The sequence below is a fragment of the Gorilla gorilla genome, chromosome 6 (assembly GCF_029281585.2).
Source record: "Gorilla gorilla gorilla isolate KB3781 chromosome 6, NHGRI_mGorGor1-v2.1_pri, whole genome shotgun sequence".
Classification (NCBI taxonomy): Eukaryota; Metazoa; Chordata; class Mammalia; order Primates; family Hominidae; genus Gorilla; species Gorilla gorilla.
In genome coordinates, this window is record NC_073230.2 from 29,308,672 (window position 1) to 29,328,812 (window position 20,141).

A 20,141-nucleotide genomic window follows, 5' to 3' on the forward strand; every position below is an offset into this window, starting at 1 on the left:
CTCTGAGACTCTCCACAAGGGGATGAATGAATTCAACCCAAGGTAGAGTGGCAATGAAAAGATGACAGGATGTGCTGGGCACAGTGGCTCATGCCTGTAATCCCAGCACTTTGGGAAGCCAAAGTGGATGGATCACCTGAGGTCAGGAGTTCAAGACCAGCCTGGCCAACATGATGAAACCTCGTCTCTACTAAAAATAGATAAATAGATAATAATTAGCCCAGCATGATGGCACACACCTGTAATCACAGCTACTGGGGAGGCTGAGGCAGGAGAATCGCTTGAACCCAGGAAGTAGAGGTTGCAGTGAGCCAAGATCGCGCCACTGCTCTCCAGCCTGGGCAACAGAGCAAGACTCCGCCTCAAAAAATAAAAAATAAAAATAAATAAATAAAATAAAATAAAAAATCACAGGATGTACATAGAGGTGTATTTAAAATATAAGTTTTATTGTAGAGATGCAAATGAGTATAAATGTTGGTATCTCTTATGTGTGAGAACCCTAGGCCCTAATTACATGAAACCCTCACTCTTGAAATTTCATTTAAACGTCAGTCAATACAGCAAAACGATAATAATAGGGGACCTCAGCACCTTACTTTCAGCAATGGACAGAACATCCAGATAGAAAATCAAGAAAGAAACATCAGAGTTAAACCACACTCTAGACCAAACGGACCTCACAGACGTTTACAGAACATTCCACCCAGTAGCGCAGAATATACATTCTTCTCATCAGCAAATGCTACTTTCTCCAGGATAGGACATATGTTATGCCACAAAACAAGTCCCAACAAAATTTTTTTACGCAATTGAAATTATGTCAAGTCTTTTTTGTGACCACAACAGAATAAAACTAGAAATCAATAACAGGAGAAACTTTGGAAACTATACAAATACTTGGAGATTAAAAAATGTACTCCTAAACAACAAACGAGTCAAAAAGAAAAAGGAAATTAAAATAGATTTCTTGAAACAAAGAAAAATGGAAGCACAACATACCAAAACCTGTGGAACACAGCAAAAGCAGTTCTAAGAGGGAATAAATTCCTACATCGAAAAATTGAAAGGATCTCAAACTACCCATGGTTATGCCTCAAGGATCTAAAAAAGACAAGAACAAACTAAACCCAAAATTAGTAGAATAAAAGAAATAATGAAGATCAGAATAGAAAAAACAAAATACAGAATAAAAGAAATACAAAAGATCAACAAAGCAGTTGGTTTTCTTGAAAAGTTAAACAAAATCAGCTATAATTCCAACACTTTGGGAGGCCAAGGCAGGAGCGTCGCTTGAGGACAGAAGTTTGAGATCAACCTGGTCAACAGAGAGAAACCCTATTTCTACGAAAAATTTTAAAAATTATAAGATAAATTAGCCAGGCATAGTGATGCATGCCTGTAGCTCTAACTACTTGGAGGCCGAGGCAGGGGGATAGCTCAAGCCTAGAAGTTCAAGGTTGCAGTGAGCTATGATCACACCACTGCATACCAGTCTAGCACTCCAGCCTGGGTGACAGAGTGAGATGCTGTCCCAAAAAAACAAATAACATAAACAAGATCAGCAAACCTCTACTTAGACTAAAATTTTCAAAAGTTTCAAATCAGAGATGAAAAACAAAACATAACTGATACCACAGTAATAACAGACTATTATGAACAAGTATACGCCAACAAAATAGAAAACCTAGAACTGGATAAATTCCTAGACATGTATAACCTATCAAAATTGAATCATGAAGAAATAGAAAATCTGAACAAACTAATAATGAGAAATGAGGTTGAATCAATAGTCAAAAGTGTCCCATCAAAGAAGAGCCTAGGACCTGATGCATTTACTGCAGAATTCTATCAAACATTTGAAGAAGAACTAACACCAATCCTTTTCAGACTATGCCAAAAAAAAAAGAAGAGGGAGTTCTTCCAAACTCAACCTGAGTCCAGCATCACCCTGATACTAAAACCAGATAAGGACATACACAAAATTTATGGGCCAATATGCCTGATAAACATAGCTATAAAAATCTTCAACAAAATAAAACCAATCAAAATTCAACAGCACATTAAAAAGATCATTCACTATGACCAAGTGGAATTTATTCCGGGAATGCAAGAGTGGTTCAACATACACAAATCAATAAATGTGATACATCACATTAACAGAATCAAGGGGAAAAAACATACAATTATTTCAATCAACACAGAAAACAGCTTCGATAAAATTCAAGATCCTTTCATGAGGAGAATTCTCAACAAATTGTGTATAGAAGGAACATACCTCAAAACAATAAAGGCCATATATGACAAACCCACAGCTAACATATTAAACAGGGAAAAACTGAAAGCTTTTCCTGTAAAATCTGAAACAAGACAAGGATTCTCACTTCCACCACTTCTATTCAGCACAATACTGGAAGTTCTAGGCAGCAAGTAAGTAAGAGAAATAAAGGACATCCAAATTGGAAAGAAGAAAGTCAAATTGTCCCTGTTTGCAGATGACATGATTGTATATATAGAAAGCCCCAAAGACTCCTCAAAAAAAAAAAAACCGTTAGAACTAATAAACAAATTCAGTAAAGTTGTAGGATACAAAATCAACATACATAAATCAGTAGTGTTCCTATACACCAATATTATCTGAAAATTCAAGAAAGCAATTCCATTTACAAAAGCTACCAAATAAATAAAAAACCTAAGAAATTTAACCAAGGAGGTGAAAAATCCTTACAAAGAAAACTATAAAACATTGATGAAATAAATTGAAGAGGACACAGACTAATGGAAAGATATTTCCTGTTCATGGATTGAAAGAATTAACATTGTAAAACTGTCCATACTACCCAAAGTGATCTACACATTCAATGTAATCCTTATGCAAATACCAACGACATTCCTCACAGAAATAGAGAAAACCATCCTAAAATTTATATGGAATCAGAGAAGACTCCAAATAGCCAAACCAATCTTGAGCAAAAAGAACAAAGCTAGAGGCATCACACTACCTGACTTCAAAGTATACTGCAAAGCTGTGTCACCGAAAGAACATGGCACTTGCGTAAAAACAAACACATAGACAGATGAAACAGAATAAAAAACCCAGAAATCACACACTTATAGTCAACTGATTTTCAACAAAGTTACCAAGAATACACATTGTGGAAAGAACAATCTCTTCCATAAATGGTGCTGGAAAAATGATAACCACATGCAGAAAAATGAAACTAGACCCCTGTTTATCATCAGTGACAAAAATCAACTCAAAGTAGATGAAAGACTTAAATGTAATACCTGAAACTATAAAACTACTAGAAGAAAACGTTGGGGGAATGCTTTATAACGTTGGTCTGGACAAAGATTTTTGGGGTAAGACCTCAGAGGCTCAGGCAGCAAAAGCAAAGATAGACAAATGGGATTACATCAGACTAAAAAGCTTCTGCACAACAAAGGAAATAACCAACAGAGTAAAGAGACAACCTCAGTGGGAGAAAATATGTTCAAAATATGCCTCTGACAGTCAAGAGCTTAATATCTAGAATATATAAGGAACTCAATTTAGTAGCAAAAAAATAAAAAGAAAAGGATGTGATTCTAAAACAGGCAAAGGACTTGAATAGACATTTCTCAGAAGACATACAAATGACCAACAGGTACATGAAAAATATTCCACATCACTAATTATCAGGGAAATGCAAATCAAAACCACAATGATCTATCATTTCACCCCAATTAGAATGGATATTATCAAAAAGACAAAAAATAACAATTGCTAGAATGGATGTGGAGAAAAAGGGATGCTTATACACCATTGGTGGAAATGTAAATCGGTATAGCCATTATGGAAAAGAGTGTAGAGATTCCTCGAAAAACTAAGAACTACCATATGATCCAGCAGTTCTACTATGATGTATCAAAAGGAAATGAAATCAGCATGTCAAAAAGATATCTGCACTTGCATGTTTATTGCAGCATTGTTCACGTTAGCCAAGATCTGGAGTCAACCTATCAACAATTGAATGCATAATGAAAGTATGACATGTATACACAATGGAATACTACTCAGTCATAAAAAAGAATAAAATCCTGTAATTTGTGGCAACATGGATGAACCTGGTGGGCATTATGTTAAGTGAAATAAGTCGGGCATAAAAAGACAAATACTGCATGCTCTCATTCATTTGTGTTATCTAAAAAAGCTGATCTCAGAAGTAGAGTAGAAAAATGGTTACCAGAGGCAGGAGAGGTAAAAGAGGGGGGATGGTGAGGAGAGATTGGTCAATGGTTACAAAATTGCCCATTGATCATTTTAATAGATCATTTTTACTTTTTTTGGTAACACCATTATCAAGATATAATTTACATACTATATACCATTTGACCACTTGAAGTATGCAATTCAGTGGTTTTTAGGAGGAATACATTCTGGTGTTCTATAGCACAGTAGGGTGACTATAGTAAACAATATTATAGTGTATATTTCAACATAACTAGAAGAGAGGATTCTGAAGATTCCCACCACAAAGAAATGATCAATGAGATGATGGATATGCTAAATACCATGATTCGATCATTATACAATGTATACATGTATTGAAACATCTCATGGGGCCCCATAAAGATGTACAATTATGTGTCAATTAAAAACAGTTTTTAAAAAAGTCAGTCATACAAATCCTGAAGGTAGGCTGAGTCAAAAGAACTAGCCGTGAACTATACAGTGAATAGCACTAACAAAGATTTTCTCAAAGCTGCTTGTGAGATCATTTTGGAAATCCTTGGAAAGAGGAAACTCAAATAATAGAAGAAATTTTGATGATGCTCTCCACTGTAGACATATTTGAATAGATTGTCAGTCAAAAGAGGCAGGTTAATTTAGAAAGATGTCCTTATCAAACAAGATTATCCTGTGATACACATTGCTCTGCTCAAAAGACAAGCAGGAACCTCTGAGAAACTGTATTAGCATGGTAACTTACAGATTGATAAAAGCCCAAATGTTAATGATTTGACCTCTTGATAATTGTTCCATTTTTTTGGTAGCATCCTTATCAAGATATAACTCACATATTATATAATTCACCCACTCAAAGTGTGTAATTCAGTGGTTTTTAGTATATTCACAGAGTTGGGCCAACATCAACACAATCTGTTTTAAAATGGAAATTGCTGTATCTTTCTGTATTTATTTGCCTGTTCTGGACATTTCACATAAGTGGAGTCATATGTGATCTTTTTTGACTTCTTTCACTTTGTACATTTTCAGGTTTCATTTGTGTCGTAGCATGTATCAATACTTCATTCCATTCTATGGCCAAATATTAGGTCGGTGCAAAAGTAATTGTGGGTTTTTCCATGATATTTCATTGTTTGGATTTTTAAACTATCTATCTATCTATCTATTTATCTATCTATCTATCTATTTATTTATTTATTTATTTATTTATTTTTGAGACAAGGTCTCTGTTGCCCAGGCTGGAGTGCAGTGGCCTGATCACAGCTCACTGCAGCCTCGACCTCCCAAGGCTCAGGTAATCCTCCCACCTCAGCCTCCTAAGTAGCTGGGACTACAGGTGTGTGCCACCACACCATGCTAATTTTAAGGAATGGCCAAACCGCTTGCCAATGTGGTTGCACAATCTTATGTTCCCATTAGCAGTGTATGAGGGCTCCAGTTTCTCCGTGTCCTCACCAACACTTGTTACTGTCTTTGCTTTTTTATTATAGTCATTCTCATTGGTGTGAAGTGGTACCTCACTAAGGCTTTGATTTGCATTTCCCTGGTGACTAATGTTATTAAGCATCTTTTCATATGCTTATTGGTCATTTGTGTTTCTTCTTTGGAGAAATGTTTATTTACTTCTTTTACCCATCTTTCACTTGTACAGATGTTTGATCATTGTTTGCCTATCAAATTGTAGAAACATGACTGAATACATATTTATTGGCTGAATAGATGGAAGAATAAATCACTATATTAAAAGTTGATGCTGACCGGGTATGGTGGCTCACGCCTGTAATCCCAGCACTTTGGTAGGCTGAAGGGGGCAGATCACGAGGTCAGGAGTTTGAGACCAGCCTGGACAACATGGTGAAACCCTGTCTCTACTAAAAAATACAAAAAAATTAGCCAGGCATGGAGGCATATGCCTGTAATCCCAGCTACTCGGGAGGCTAAGGTGGGAGAATCGCTTGAACTCGGGAAGCGGAGGTTGCAGTGAGCCGAGATCATGCTATTACACTCCAGCCTGGGTGACAGTACGAGACTCTGTCTCAAAAAAAAAAAAAAAAAACAACTAATCCCAGCATTTTGGGAGGCCGAGGCGGGTGGATCACGAGGTTAGGAGATCGGGACCATCCTGGCTAACACAGTGAAACCCCGTCTCTACTAAAAATACAAAAAATTAGCTGGGCGTGGTGGCGGGCCCCTGTAGTCCCAGCTACTCGGGAGGCTGAGGCAGGAAAATGGCGTGAACCCAGGAGGCTTTCAGTGATCCGAGATCACGCCACTGCACTCCAGCCTGGGCGACAGAGCGAGACTCCACTTCAAAAAAAAAAAAAAAGGGACGTATGTACTGCACAGGTATATACTGGCTTGGGCAGAAGAGGGTTGCTAGCTGAATTGCTTATTCTCCTCTTGGAAAACAATTAAATAGTAGGAGGTACTGACAAGGTAAAAACAAATCCAAACTGAATAAAGTGAATAAATTCACCATTCAACTAATAGGGTTTTCAAAAGTGGCTTATCTGGCAGAATTTTTTCAAGTTTAGACACTTAATCAACAACTCTGAAGGTTTTTGTTGTCAGTGTAAGATCACTCTGCAGGGAAAACAACATTTGAGAATTAGATGAAGACAGTAGGTCATAAGTGTGATCAGTCCTTTGGGATTTTAAATTCATATTCAGGCAACAAAAGCTTTAGTAATGTAAGAAAATTTTAATTTTTAAATAGTCTTTACACATTAAAACCAGTTGTCTCATTAAAAATGTTTCCAGCCAAATAACACAGCCATGGTTCAGAGGCACTTTCCTTACCATAGACACAAGAGACCTAATCTCTGAGCAAGACACAATTATAAAACATCCTCCAAGAACCACAGAAAACATTGCCACTTTATGGCATTCTGGATATCACTCCTCAAATTAAAAATTGTTGCTAATATTGTGACATTTCGATAAAAAGGAGCCCTGTTTGAATGCGATAGAACATCTTTTCTTTAGAATTTACCCAGTTGTTCAAAATTGACAAATTCGGTGAAATAACATCTCACCCGGAAGTCAATGAGATAGGCAATAAATATTTTTTTCTCATGGCTATTTAAAATAATTTCAATTAAAATAATTGGGCTCTGGCTAATTTTCTATCATGACATCTATACAATTTAAATATTTTATACACTTAATAATGAAGAATCCAAAATTTTCATATGTAAGGTAAAATAGAAGACTGAGCCGAGACTGTTTGCTGCAGCCATGCCTCTAGGCCTCATAAGAAGTTTCACTCTAAGCAGCTTAGGCCACTTTGAGAAGTTCCAGTATTCGTGGTTTTGGCTTATCCGTCTCTTGCATGAATTAGAAAGCTCCCCCTTTACTAGATCCTCATAGCAGGTTCCTAGCAGGAAAGAGGCCATGAAGCTTATATGAAAACATCTCATGTACCCCATAAATACATATGATTACTATGTACCCTTAAATTAAAAAAATAACATGAATTAAGCTGGGAGTTTTGAATAGAATTAGCCTAGTGACTATTTACAGAAATAATTTTCAGAGGAAAGGGTTAAGTAGAGATGTTGAGGCAGACAAGGATTTGCAGTTACAGGAAGCCAATGCAGAAAGTATTGGAAAGTAATTTTTTAAATATATGTGTTTTGGGCCGGGTGAGGTGGCTCACACCTGTAATCCTAGCACTTTGGAAGACCAAGGTGGGTGGATCACCTGAGGTCATTAGTTCGAGACCAGCCTGACCAGCATGGCAAAACCCCATCTCTACTAAAAATATACAAAAATTAGCTGGGCGTGGTGGCATGCGCCTGTAATCTCAGCTACTCAGGAGGCTGAGGCACAAGAATGACTTGAACCCAGGAGCTGGAGGTTGCAGTGAGCCAAAATTGTACCATTGCATTTCAGCCTGGGTGAAGGAGTGAGACACTGTCACACACACAAAAGAATAGATGTGTTTTTAATATTTCATCTTTATAAAAATGAAATATTTTAATACATTATTTAACATACATAAGTATATTAAATACATACTTAAGATGCATTACACATATATATACAGATATACATAAACAGATACATACACATTTTATCTTATCCTTAAAGAACTGCAACATTTAATGTATGTTTAATCACAGAAAGTACAGCTGGCCCTGAAATAACATCCTTTCATGCTAATGTTGATGAGGGAAAAAAACATCACTTCCTGCTTGCTGGGACCACTGTCTGTGTGGAGTTCGCACACGTTCCCCATGTCTGCCTGGGTTTTCTCTTTTCCTCCTGTTTCCTCCCATATCCCACAACTGTGCATGTTAGGTGAGCTGGAATGTCTATATGGTCCCAGTGTGAGTGAGTGAGTGTGGGGGTGTGTGAGTGGCCCTGCCACGGGATGACATCCTGTCCAGGGCTAGTTCCCACCTGGTGCTCTGAGCTTCCAGGGTAGTCTCCAGCCACCCGTGAGCCTGAACTGGAATCAGTGGGTTAGAAAAGGAATGAATGAGTGAATAAAACTATTGTCAAATAAAAATTTGTAAATTAGATGATAATCATACAAATGCACGACACTAAACATTGCACTACAAAAGCCCTTCTCAAGCCTGCCAGATCTGTCATTGCTTTTGAACTGTGTGGTGGTAGGAGGTGCTGCTTAAGATTTTCTGCTTTGTACACATTTATTTCTCAATTTAACCTGCCCCCTCTATGCCCACCGTTTCTCACTAATGCACCAAAAATTGAATAAATAATTATCTTGTTTTTATTAACCTTTTTAAATGTATATGTAGCTCACATTTATTTCAGTGTTTAATATTAGAAGGGTTTGAGGCCTTTATTTAGAAGTTTGATGATGTTTTTGTGACCAGGAACATGCCATAGGAACTTCACTCTTGTGTATATCAATTAGTCAGTGGTACAACTGGTTTCTTCATATGTTGTTTTGCTTAAAGTCACAGTTTGCAAGTTTGTCAGTTACATCAAGGACTTACTGTATAATAATAAAAGCTAATATTTGTTGTTATAGGTCTTTTATATGATTGTATTTAATTGTTACAGTGACACTATGAGGTGAGTACTATTATTGTCAATATTTCACATATGAGGAAACTAAATCATGTAGAGATTTGGTGGGTGATTGCTGATCCTGCTATAGTTTAGGAAATTTGGGAGTAGCTGAAAAATTCTCAATCACCTGAGCTTCTGGCCAAGGTCCATTATAAGAATACAGGAATGGAATGACACCGTAGTATCAGTTATGGGTCATAGGAGTCTCCTGAAAGTCTGTGTTTTGCTCCGTTTAGGTATATCAGGATTGGAGATAAAGAATGTGAATTTAACAAGAACTTTCGCCTTATCCTTCACACAAAATTGGCAAATCCTCACTATAAGCCGGAATTACAAGCTCAGACAACTCTCCTCAATTTCACAGTCACAGAAGATGGTCTAGAAGCCCAGCTGCTGGCAGAGGTTGTCAGTATTCAAAGGCCAGATTTGGAGAAACTTAAGGTAAAAATGTTTACGTCACCACCAACACTTAGTCGGCATTTGCTTTGCACAAATCATAGTGCTAGACATAGAAGTATAAAATAGGATTCCTGCCCTCTAGAATCTTGCAATCTAATTGGGAAAAATAAGTATACATGTTAAAAGTTAAACAATTCAAAGTTGCTCTTCATAAATGCTAGATTGTTATGTTTATGCCACACGTAGGAGATAGGGTGTCTCTGGATCTTGTTTGAGGGCAAACAAAGAGGCATACGAGTCATGTAAAATAGAGGTATGTGCCCAGGTATGTTGGAATGTAATCGACTAATTTAGCCTGGGCTAAAGAATGAAAAAGAGATATAGTGAAGCAAGCTTGGAAAAATTAAGGACCTGGTAGCTAGTTGTGACTAGTATTCAAAGGGACATTTATGGCCCTAAGTATATTAAGAAACAATGCTGAAAATAATTAAATTTAGTGTTATATACAGAAAACAAAGCAACATAGCCTTAAAATGTAGAAGAAAGGCAATAATAAAGATAAAATCAGAAAATACTGACATAGAAAATAGAAAAGATTAACAAAATAAAAAAGCTAGTTCTTTGGCAAGAAGGGGTGAGGAAGTGATATAGTAGATATACTTCCATAAGGACTAGTGAAGAATAAAAGATAAAAGGCAAGTAAGAGAAGACAAAGGCATATAACTACACACAGATTAAAAACTATAAAGGAATGCTATGCTCAGGTTTTTTTTTTTTTGGTTTTTTTTTTTGAGACAGAGTCTTGCTCTGTCACCAAGGCTGGAGTGCAGTGGCATGGTCTCAGCTCACTGCAACCTCTGCCTCCTGGGTTCAAGCGATTTTTCTGCGTCAGCCTCCCGAGTAGCTGGGACTAGAGGCATGCACCACCACACCCAGCTAATTTTTGTATTTTTAGTAGTGATAGGGTTTCACCATATTTGCCAGGCTGGTCTCAAACTCTTGACCTTGTGATCCTCCGGCCTCAGCCTCCCAAAGTGCTGGGATTATAGGCATGAGCCACCACGCCCGGCCATGCTGTGCCCAGCTTTCTAACAATATATTTGAGTATTGAAACGGTGATGTGAAAAATAAAAAGAATTTATGTGCTAACCTGGGCAAATTTGGCAATAGTGTGTCTCAAAAATTTAAATGAGATATATTAAGAATTAAAACAAGGATTTATATTTCAGATGTTAGAGATTTATGGCCTACATTTTGGAACTTGAAAAGATTTCTTCACACAGATGAACAACATTATTCATATTTTGAAAAAGTAAGCTAGAATACTTTTTCTTAGTATAAATCAGGGGTCTGCAAACTGTGGCTTCCATGCCTAATTTGGCTTGCCACCTCTTTTTGTTAATAAAATTTATTAAAACACAGCCATGGCCAAACACAGTGGCTCATACCTGTAATACCAACACTTTGGAAAGCTGAGGCTGGATCACTTGAGGGTAGATCACTTGAGGCCAGTTTGAGACCAGCCTGGCCAACATGGCAAAACCCCATCTCTACTAAAAATACAAAAAATTAGCCAAGTGCGGTGGTGTGCAACTGTAGCCCCAGCTACTGAGGAGGCTGAGGCACAAGAACCACTTGAACCCAGGGGCAGAGGTTGCAGTGTGCCAGGATAGTGCCACTACACTCCAGCCTGGAGGACAAAGCAAGACTCTGTCTCAAACAAAAACAAACACAAACAAAAAACGGACTTGTTCATATATTTACATATTGTCTATGACTGCTTTTGCACTATAATGGCATAGTTGAGTAGTTGCAACACATACCTTATGGCCTACAAAGCCAAAAGTATTTATTATCTGGCCCTTTCCAGAAAACGATTGCCACCCTGGTATAAATCAGTGGTTCTCAAACTGGGGGTCCTGGAACAGCAGCATCACCATCAGCTGGTGCTGATACAAATACACTTTAAATGCAAATTATCTGGCCACACCCCAGATCCCACTCAATGAGAAACTCTGGTTGGGGGTCCAGCAATCATGTTTTACTAAGCCATGCAAGAAATTCTGGTCCGTGCTCATAGTCTGTGTGAGGCTGCTTTACTTGGATTTGCCACTGCAGCAGTTGCCATGTAGGCAAAGACAGCCATGGGATCAAGGCTGGGTATGAGTGGATATGGTTCCCTGAGGCCTCCTTACAAATGTGCTCACATTCAGTGGAACTGCAACATGCCAGGAGTGAGTCATCCACCAAGTCAGAGTTCAAAGGACCACTGGCTTGCTGCCTTGTGTACTAATTGCCAAGCTGGATCAGGGACCGTGTCTGTAATCAAGGCACTACCAGACCATATAAGAAAATAGTATTTTTTTTTATGTTAGCATAAAAAAGTTGCAGGAGTTCTTGTGTTCTGAATGTCAGACTCTTACTGGATCTGTGACTTAAAAAAATTTTCTCCCATTCTGTGGGCTGTCTTTTCACTTTCTTGTTGGTGTCCTTTGAAGCACAAAAGTTTTTAATTTTGGTAATGTTCAGTTTATCTATTTTTTCTTGCTTGTTTTTTGGTATCATATCTAACAAATCATTCACTGACAGTTTGTGAAGATTTGTGTTTTCTCTTAGGAGTTGTGTAGTTTTGGTTCTTACATTTAGCTCTGTTGTATATTTTGAGTTAATTTTTGTACATGGTGTGAAGTAGGGGTCCACCTTCATTCTTTTACCTGTGGCTATCTAGTTGTCTCAGCACCATTTGTTGAAAAGACTATATTTTCTCCCTTAAGTTGCCTTTGATCCTTGTTAAAGATCAGTTGGCCATATTTCATATGAATAGATCAGTTGGATCTATTCATATTTCTGCATTCTCTGTTTCATTCCATTGATCTGTTTGTCTATCCTTTTATCAATATCACACCGCCTTGATTACTGTAGCTTGATAGTCTGGAAGCCAAGTAGTGTCCATTCTCTGACTTTGTTTTTCTCTATATTTTTGATGATTCTGGATCTTATGCTTTTTAATATAAACTTTAGAATCAGATTTTCAATATCTATAAAATAATGTACAGGTATTTTGAATAATATTGTATTGAATTTCAGAAAGGAATGACTTAACAATAATGGCGTAACAATATTCAGAATGGCTTAACAATATTGAGACTTCCTATTCATGAACGTGCAATATCTCTCCATTGTTTAGATCTTTGATTTCTTTCATCAGAGATTTCTAGTCCTCCAGACAGATCTTCAACATACTTTGTGAAATCCATACCTAAGTGTTTCAGTTGTTTGGTACTAATGTAAATGGCATTGTGTTTTAAATTTCAAATTCCAATTGTTTAAAGCTGGTGTATAGAAGAGCAATGGCTTTTGTATATTAATCTGTATCCTGCAAATGTGCTATACCTGCTTATTAGTTGCAAGAGGCCTTACATTCATACTTTGGGATTTTCCACATAGATTATCATGTCATGCGTGAACAAAGACAATTTTTTGTTCTTCCTTCCCATTCCATATACCTTTAATTTCCTTTTCTTGTCTTAATGCATTAGTTAGGACTTCTAGTACAATGTTGAGTAGGAGTGGAACCTTGCCTTGTTCCTGATCTTAGGGCAAAAGCATCTAGCTTCTCACCATTAAGTACAATGTAAGCTATGATTCTCTTCTTTTAGATCTTCTTTATCAAGTTAAGAAAGTTCCCCTCTATTTCTAATTTGCCGAGAGTTTTTTATCATTAAATTACTGTTAAATTTTATCAAATGTTTTTTCTGCATTTATTGATATGACTACATTTTTCTTCTTTAGCTTGTTATATATCATTACTTCACTTTTGAACCAGACTTGCATATCTGGAATAAATCCCACTTGGTCGTGGTGTTTAATTATTTTTGTACATTGTTGGATTTGATTTGCTAATTTTTTGAGGATGTTCACAACTATGTTTATCAGAGATATCGGTCTGTAGTTTTTTTGTTTTTTCCTGTAATGGGTTTATCTGGTTTTGGTCTTAGGGTAATGCTTGCCCTATAGAATGAGATAGGAAATGTTCCCTCTGCTTCTATTTTCTAGAAAAAATGTAGAGAATTGATACTATTTCTCCCTTAACTCTTTTCTTCCAGTGAAATCATCTGGACCTGGTGCTTTCTGTTTTGAAAGGTTATTAATTATTGAGTTAATTTATTTAATGCATATAGGCCTTTTCAGATTATGTATGTATTTTTGGTAGATTCTGCCCTCCAAAGTATCAGTTCACTTCATCTAAGTTATCAAATTTGTAAGCATATAATGATTTATAAGATTCTTTTATTATCCTTTAATATTCATGGAATTGGTATTTATGCCCCTCTTTCATTTCTCATACTAGTAATTGGTGCCTTCTCTTGTCTCTTGGCTAGCCTAGCTAGAGTATTACAAATTCTGTTGATCCTTTCAAATAATCAGCTTTGGATTTTATTTTCTCTATTGATTTTCTGGTTAAAATGTTACTGACTTCTGCTCTGATTTTTATTATGTATTCATAAGCTTGCATTAGGTTCACATGGCTCCTTTATCTAATTTTCTAAGGTAAAAGCTTAGATAAATACCTTTAGGTTTTCTTCTCTACTTTTCTAATATATGCATTCAGTGCTATAAATTTCCCTTTAACCACTGCTTTTGCTGCATCTCACAAATTTTGATATGTTGTATTTTTGTTTGCATTTATGTCAAAATATTTTTAAGTTTTTCTTGAGACTTCTTCTTTGACCCATGTGTTATTTTAAACAGTGTTGTTTAATCTCCAAATATTTTTGAATTTTAAGCGTTCTGTTACTGATTTCTTATTTAATTTTGTTGTGGTCTGGAACATACTTTGTATGATTTCTATTCTTTTAAACCTTTTTGGTGTGTTGCTTGGTCCATCTTGGCAAATGTTCCATGTGAGCTTGAGAAAAGTGTATATTCTTCTGTAAGTGGATGAAGTAGTCTGTCAGTGACATTCGATCCGGTTGATTGATGATGATGCACAGTTCAACTATATCCTTGCTGATTTTTTGCCTGCTGGATCTGTCAATTATGATATAAGGGTTTTGAATTGTCCAGCTATAAATTGTGGACTTGTTTATTTCTCCTTGCAGTTCTTAGTTTTTGCCTTCTGTATTTTGACACTCCATTATTAGGTGCATACACATTAAAGATTGTTATGCTTTCGACCGAGTGCAGTGGCTCACGCCTGTAATCCCAGCACTTTGGGAGGCTGAGACGGGCGGATCACGAGGTCAGGGGATCGATACCATCCTGGCTAACATGGTGAAACCCCGTCTCTACTAAAAATACAAAAAAAATTAGCTGGGCGTGGTGGCGGGTGCCTGTAGTCCCAGCTACTCGGGAGGCTGAGGCAGGAGAATGGCGTGAACCCAGGAGGTAGAGCTTGCAGTGAGCTGAGATTGCGCCACTGCACTCCAGCCTGGGTGATACAGCGAGACTCTGTTTCAAAAAAAAAAAAAAAAAAAAAAAAGATTATTATGCTTTCAGGGAGAGTAGACCCTTTTATTATGTAATGCACTTGTTTGTTCTCAATAATTTTTCTTATTCTGATAACTACTTTGTCTTAATATAGCCACCCCAGCTTTCTTTCGATTAGTGTTAGCATGGTATATCTTTCTCCATCTCTCTCTCTCTCCTTTTAATTTGTATATTTAAAGTGGGTTTTATAGACAGATAGGTCTTGTTTTTTATCTACTATGTCAATATAATTCACATTTAAAGAGATTGTTGCTATAATTAGATCAGTATCTACCATATTTTTATTGGGTTTTATTCATTATACTTGTTTCTCACTAGTTTTGTCTTTTTCTCTTCTTTTGCCATCTTTGGTTTTAATTGAGCACTTTCTATGATTCCAGTGTCTTCTGTCTTAGCTATATATATTGGGTGCTCACTCTCGCTTGCTCTCTCTCTCTGTATATATAGCTGTAATATTTATATATTACAATATGATGTATGTATTTTGTATTTGTAATAATTTTTCTTTTCCTTCCCTTCTGCCTTCTTTGGTTTTAAGCATTTTATATGATTCTAGTATCTCTTCTCTCTTAGCAAAATATATTGCTATATGTAAGTACAATATAAATTGTATTTCTTTTAAAAATTTTTTTAGTGGTTACCTTAGCATTTGCAATATACATTTACAACTAATCTAACTCCATTTTCTTTTTTCTTTTTTTCTGAGATGAGGTTTCACTCTTGTTGCCCAGGCTGGAGTGCAGTGGCACAATCTCGGCTCACTGCAACCTCTGCCTCCTTGGTTCAAACAATTCTTCTGCCTCAGCCTCCCGAGTAGCTGGGATTACAGGCATGCACCACCGTGCCCAGCTAATTTTGTATTTTTAGTAGAGATGGGATTTCGCCATGTTGGTCAGGCTAGTCTCAAACTCCTGACCTCAGGTGTTCCACCTGCCTCGGCCTCCCAAAGTGCTGGGATTACAGGCATGAGCCACGATGCCCAGCCTCTAATTCCATTTTCAAATAACACTACTGCCCCATTGGTAATGCAGTTATCTTTTAATAGACTATTCTCATTTCCTCCCTCTCATCCTTTATAACATTGCTGTCATTCATCTCATTTATCCATAAGTTATAATCACTGACTATATGCTATTATTACTGTTTTGAACAGACAGCTCAATTAATAAACTAACATTTTATCTTCATTTACTCCTTCTCTAGTACTCTTTCATTCTTTACATAGATGTGAGTTTCTGACCTATGTCATTTTTCTTCTCTATGAAGAAATTTCTTTTTAACATTTCTGGTAAGGCAGGTCTACTGACAACAAAATCCCTCAGTCTTCTTGGTCTAGGAAAGCTTTTATTACACTTTACTTTTGAAGGATAATTTTATAAGATACAAAATTATTTGTTGATTGTTTTTTTCCTTAAACATTTTAAATATTTTACTCAACTCTCCTTTTTGCATAGTTTCTCAAGAGAAGTTCCATGTAATTCTTATCCTTGTTCCTTCATAGATAAGGTAATTTATTTCCTGTGGACTCTTTCAAGATTTTGTCTTTGTCTTTGATATTATGTGGTTTGAATATGAAATGACTAGAGGTTGATTTTTTGGCATTTATCCTGCTTAATGTGCTATGGGTGTCCTGGATCTATGGTTTGGTATCTTTCATTAATTTTGAAGAATTTTTAGCTACCATTATTTCCAATCTTTCTTCTGCTCATTTTTTTTCTTTCTTCTCCTTGTAAGCATCTCACAGTTCTTGGATATTCTTTCCTTTTTAATTTTTATTCTTTTTTTTTTCAAGTATCTACTGACATATGTCTAAGCATACTGATTCTTGTCACTGTGTCTAGTTTACTCATGAGCCCATCAAAAACATTCTTCAGCCGGGCACGGTGGCTCACACCTATAATCCCAGCACTTTGGGAGGCCAAGGCAGGCGGATCACAAGGTAAGGAGACTGAGACCATCCTGGCTAACATGATGAAACCCCATCTCTACTAAAAATACAAAAAATTAGCCAGGTGTGGTGGCGGGAGCCTGTAGTCCCAGCTACTCGGGAGGCTGAGGCAGGAGAATGGCGTGAACCCGGGAGGCAGAGCTTGCAGTGACCCAAGATGGCACCACAGCACTCCAGCTTGGGCGACAGAGGAGACTCTGTCTCAAAAAAAAAAAAGAAAAAGAAAAAGAAAAAAAAATTCTTCATTTTTGTTAGGTTGTTTTTTATTTCTAGCATTTCCTTTTCATTCTTTGAGTTTCTATCTCTACTTACATTGCCCATGTGGTCTTGCATGGTGTTCACTTTTCCATTAAACCCGTTAGCACATTAAGTAGTTATTTTTAACTCCCAGTTTGGTAATTCCAAAATTTCTGCCACATCTGAGTCTTGTTCTGAGGTTTGCGTTCTGTCTTCTTTTTTTTTTTTTTTTTTTTTTTGCTTCTAAGTATACCTTGTACTTATTTGTTGAAAACCTTGAAAACCAGACATGATGTATTAGATAACTGTCACAAAAGTAAATAGCGGTTTAGTGTGAGGTTTTATGTTTCTAGGGCTAGGAGTTAAGGCTGTGTTTCATGTTCATTTAGCTTCAGTTTTACCTGGTGTCCTTGTTTTTGTCTCCCTTGTTGTCCTTAGGTTTCCCTAAAAACTGATTTTTAAATAGAATCTGTGCTTTGCAAATCTCTCAATTATAATCCACTGATATTATACTGGAGTCTGTCAATGTGTTGGTAAGATATTATGGAGGGGAACCATTCTTTTATCTTATAATTAAATCTCACGGTTTTTTAGGAGCCCTGAATCACTGGGATGTGTCCTTCAGGAGAGTTACTTAGCCTTTTTTAAAGGACAGGAATTCTGCCTTCCCCAGTGATATGGTTTGGCTATGACATCACCCAAATCTCATCTTGAATTGTAGTTCCCATAATCCCCGTATGTTGTGGCAGGGACCCAGTGCGAGGTAACTGAATCATGGGATTGGTTTCCTCCATGCTGTTCTTGTGATAGTGAGTGAGTTCTCGTAAGATCTGATGGTTTTATAAGGGGCTTTTCCCCCTTTGCTGGGCACTTCTCTCTGCTGCCGCCAAGGAAAAAAGGACATGTTTGCTTCCCTTCCACCATGATTATAAGTTTCCTGATGCCTCCCCAGCTATACAGAACTATGAGTCAATTAAATCTCTTTTCTTTTTAAATTACCCAGTCTCAGGAAGTCCTTTATCGCACCTTGAGAACAGATTAATACATCTAGGTCATATTAGGCACTGGCCAAGTAGTTTCCCTTGTGGGCAGGCTTTGGTTAAGGAGAACAGAAAGTTCTGGACATATTTAAAATGGTTACTTTCCCTCTGAGCTTATGTCATAATGGTTACTTTTCCCATCCTTGGCCCAGAGCTGGTGTAGATTTTATCTGACCTTCACTGTAAGAACCGGATGGCGTTTCCTGGAGGTAAAACTCAAAGAAGTGTAGAGACTACGAAGACTGGGCCCCTCTGAAGTTTTAATTCAAGCTCTACTTGCATGTCAGTGTTCCCGAGAAGCTGTGATTCTCTGTGTTTGCCTGTTTTTAGGATGGCAATTTGTCCTGTGACCTCCGTTCTCTGATGTATGTAGGAAGAATTGTTGATGAGTTTTTTTCCTATTTTGAGAACGGAAATGAGACTTCTAAGCCTTTATATGTCTGAGCAGAAACCAGAAGTTTCTGATGTTTTCTTAAACAGATTCTTCCTGTGGTTCATGATGTTAAATTATTGTTAAGCGTTTATACTCTGCGCCCTGGAGTGCAACTAGATCTTAACATACCTTCTGAAGTTTTTTAAAGAATTCTAAAAATTATGATTGGTATGATTTTAATGTTAAGGTTGTTTTTTAATATACTGATTCCATGAAATTTGTGATTAAGGAAACTCTGGTTTAAAAACATGTACTTGTCCAGGCGCAGTGGCTCACGCCTGTAATGCCAGCACTTTGTAAGGCCTAGGTGGGTGGATCATTTGAGGTCAGGAGTTCGAGACCAGCTTGACCAACGTGGTGAAACCCTGTCTCTACTAAAATACAAAAAAATAGCTGGATGTGGTGGCAGGCACCTGTAATCTCCGCTACTCGGGAGGCTGAGGCAGGAGAATCACTTTAACCCAGGAGGCACACATCGCAGTGAGCCAAGATCATACCACTGTACTCCAGCCTGGGTGACAGAGCAAGACTTCCTCTAAAAAAAAAAAAAAAAAAAGTACTTAACCACCATTTCCCACACTTTTCTTGGTTTTTATTAGTTGGTATTGACAAAGCACCAAAATGATTTTAAAATTGAGCTCAAGTATCTGGAAGACGATCTCCTTTTGCGCCTTTCTGCGGCAGAGGGAAGCTTTCTGGATGACACCAAACTGGTAGAGAGATTGGAGGCAACAAAGGCCACTGCGGCAGAGATAGAGCACAAGGTAGGAAGGGCAGAGGATGCCTGGCAGATTCTAATGGTCTGTTCGAATGAGACATATGGGGTGGGCACTGTAATCAGACTTGGTAATTCCTCTAAGAGGACCAGTGTGTGGAATTCAGGTGATTTAATAAGCTGCAGGTGGACTGTGTGGGATTGTAAATGGAGATGGAGATGGTTGAATGTGTGCTTCTCCTAATTCCATAGAGATCTCATTCAACTTAGACACTGTCCGGCTATTATTTTTCCTGGGTGACCAAATGTGAAGAAAGCTGAGGCCTGCTGGCTTCTATGGCTGAAAATCTGAAAAGCCTTAGCATCCGGCTCTTCCAAACTCATATTCTACAGTTTCTCTGCAGGTTCTCCAAGCTGTTGGACATTTTAAAGAAATTCTTAGAGTGGAAGTTTTGTTTACAGGCCTGCCGTAGCAGGATACTGAGCAAAGGATAATCTCCTGCTGTACTCAAATGCACTATTCACCCCAGGAAAAATGACATTTCCTAAAAGCCAGTAGAAATTTTTATTAAATAGGCTTCCTGCTAATGTCCAACATGGGT

General features: G+C 37.3%; 1 protein-coding gene across 1 annotated transcript in view; it reads left to right on the forward strand.

Moving 5' to 3' along the window:
• Window positions 1–20,141, forward strand: part of DNAH11 (dynein axonemal heavy chain 11) — a 359,011-nt gene that overhangs the window by 290,096 nt on the left and 48,774 nt on the right. The window contains exons 66-67 of the mRNA XM_055347302.2: window positions 9,514–9,718; window positions 19,424–19,588. Of these exons, the coding sequence (XP_055203277.1) occupies window positions 9,514–9,718; window positions 19,424–19,588 (370 nt within the window). The remainder of the gene's footprint in view (window positions 1–9,513; window positions 9,719–19,423; window positions 19,589–20,141) is intronic.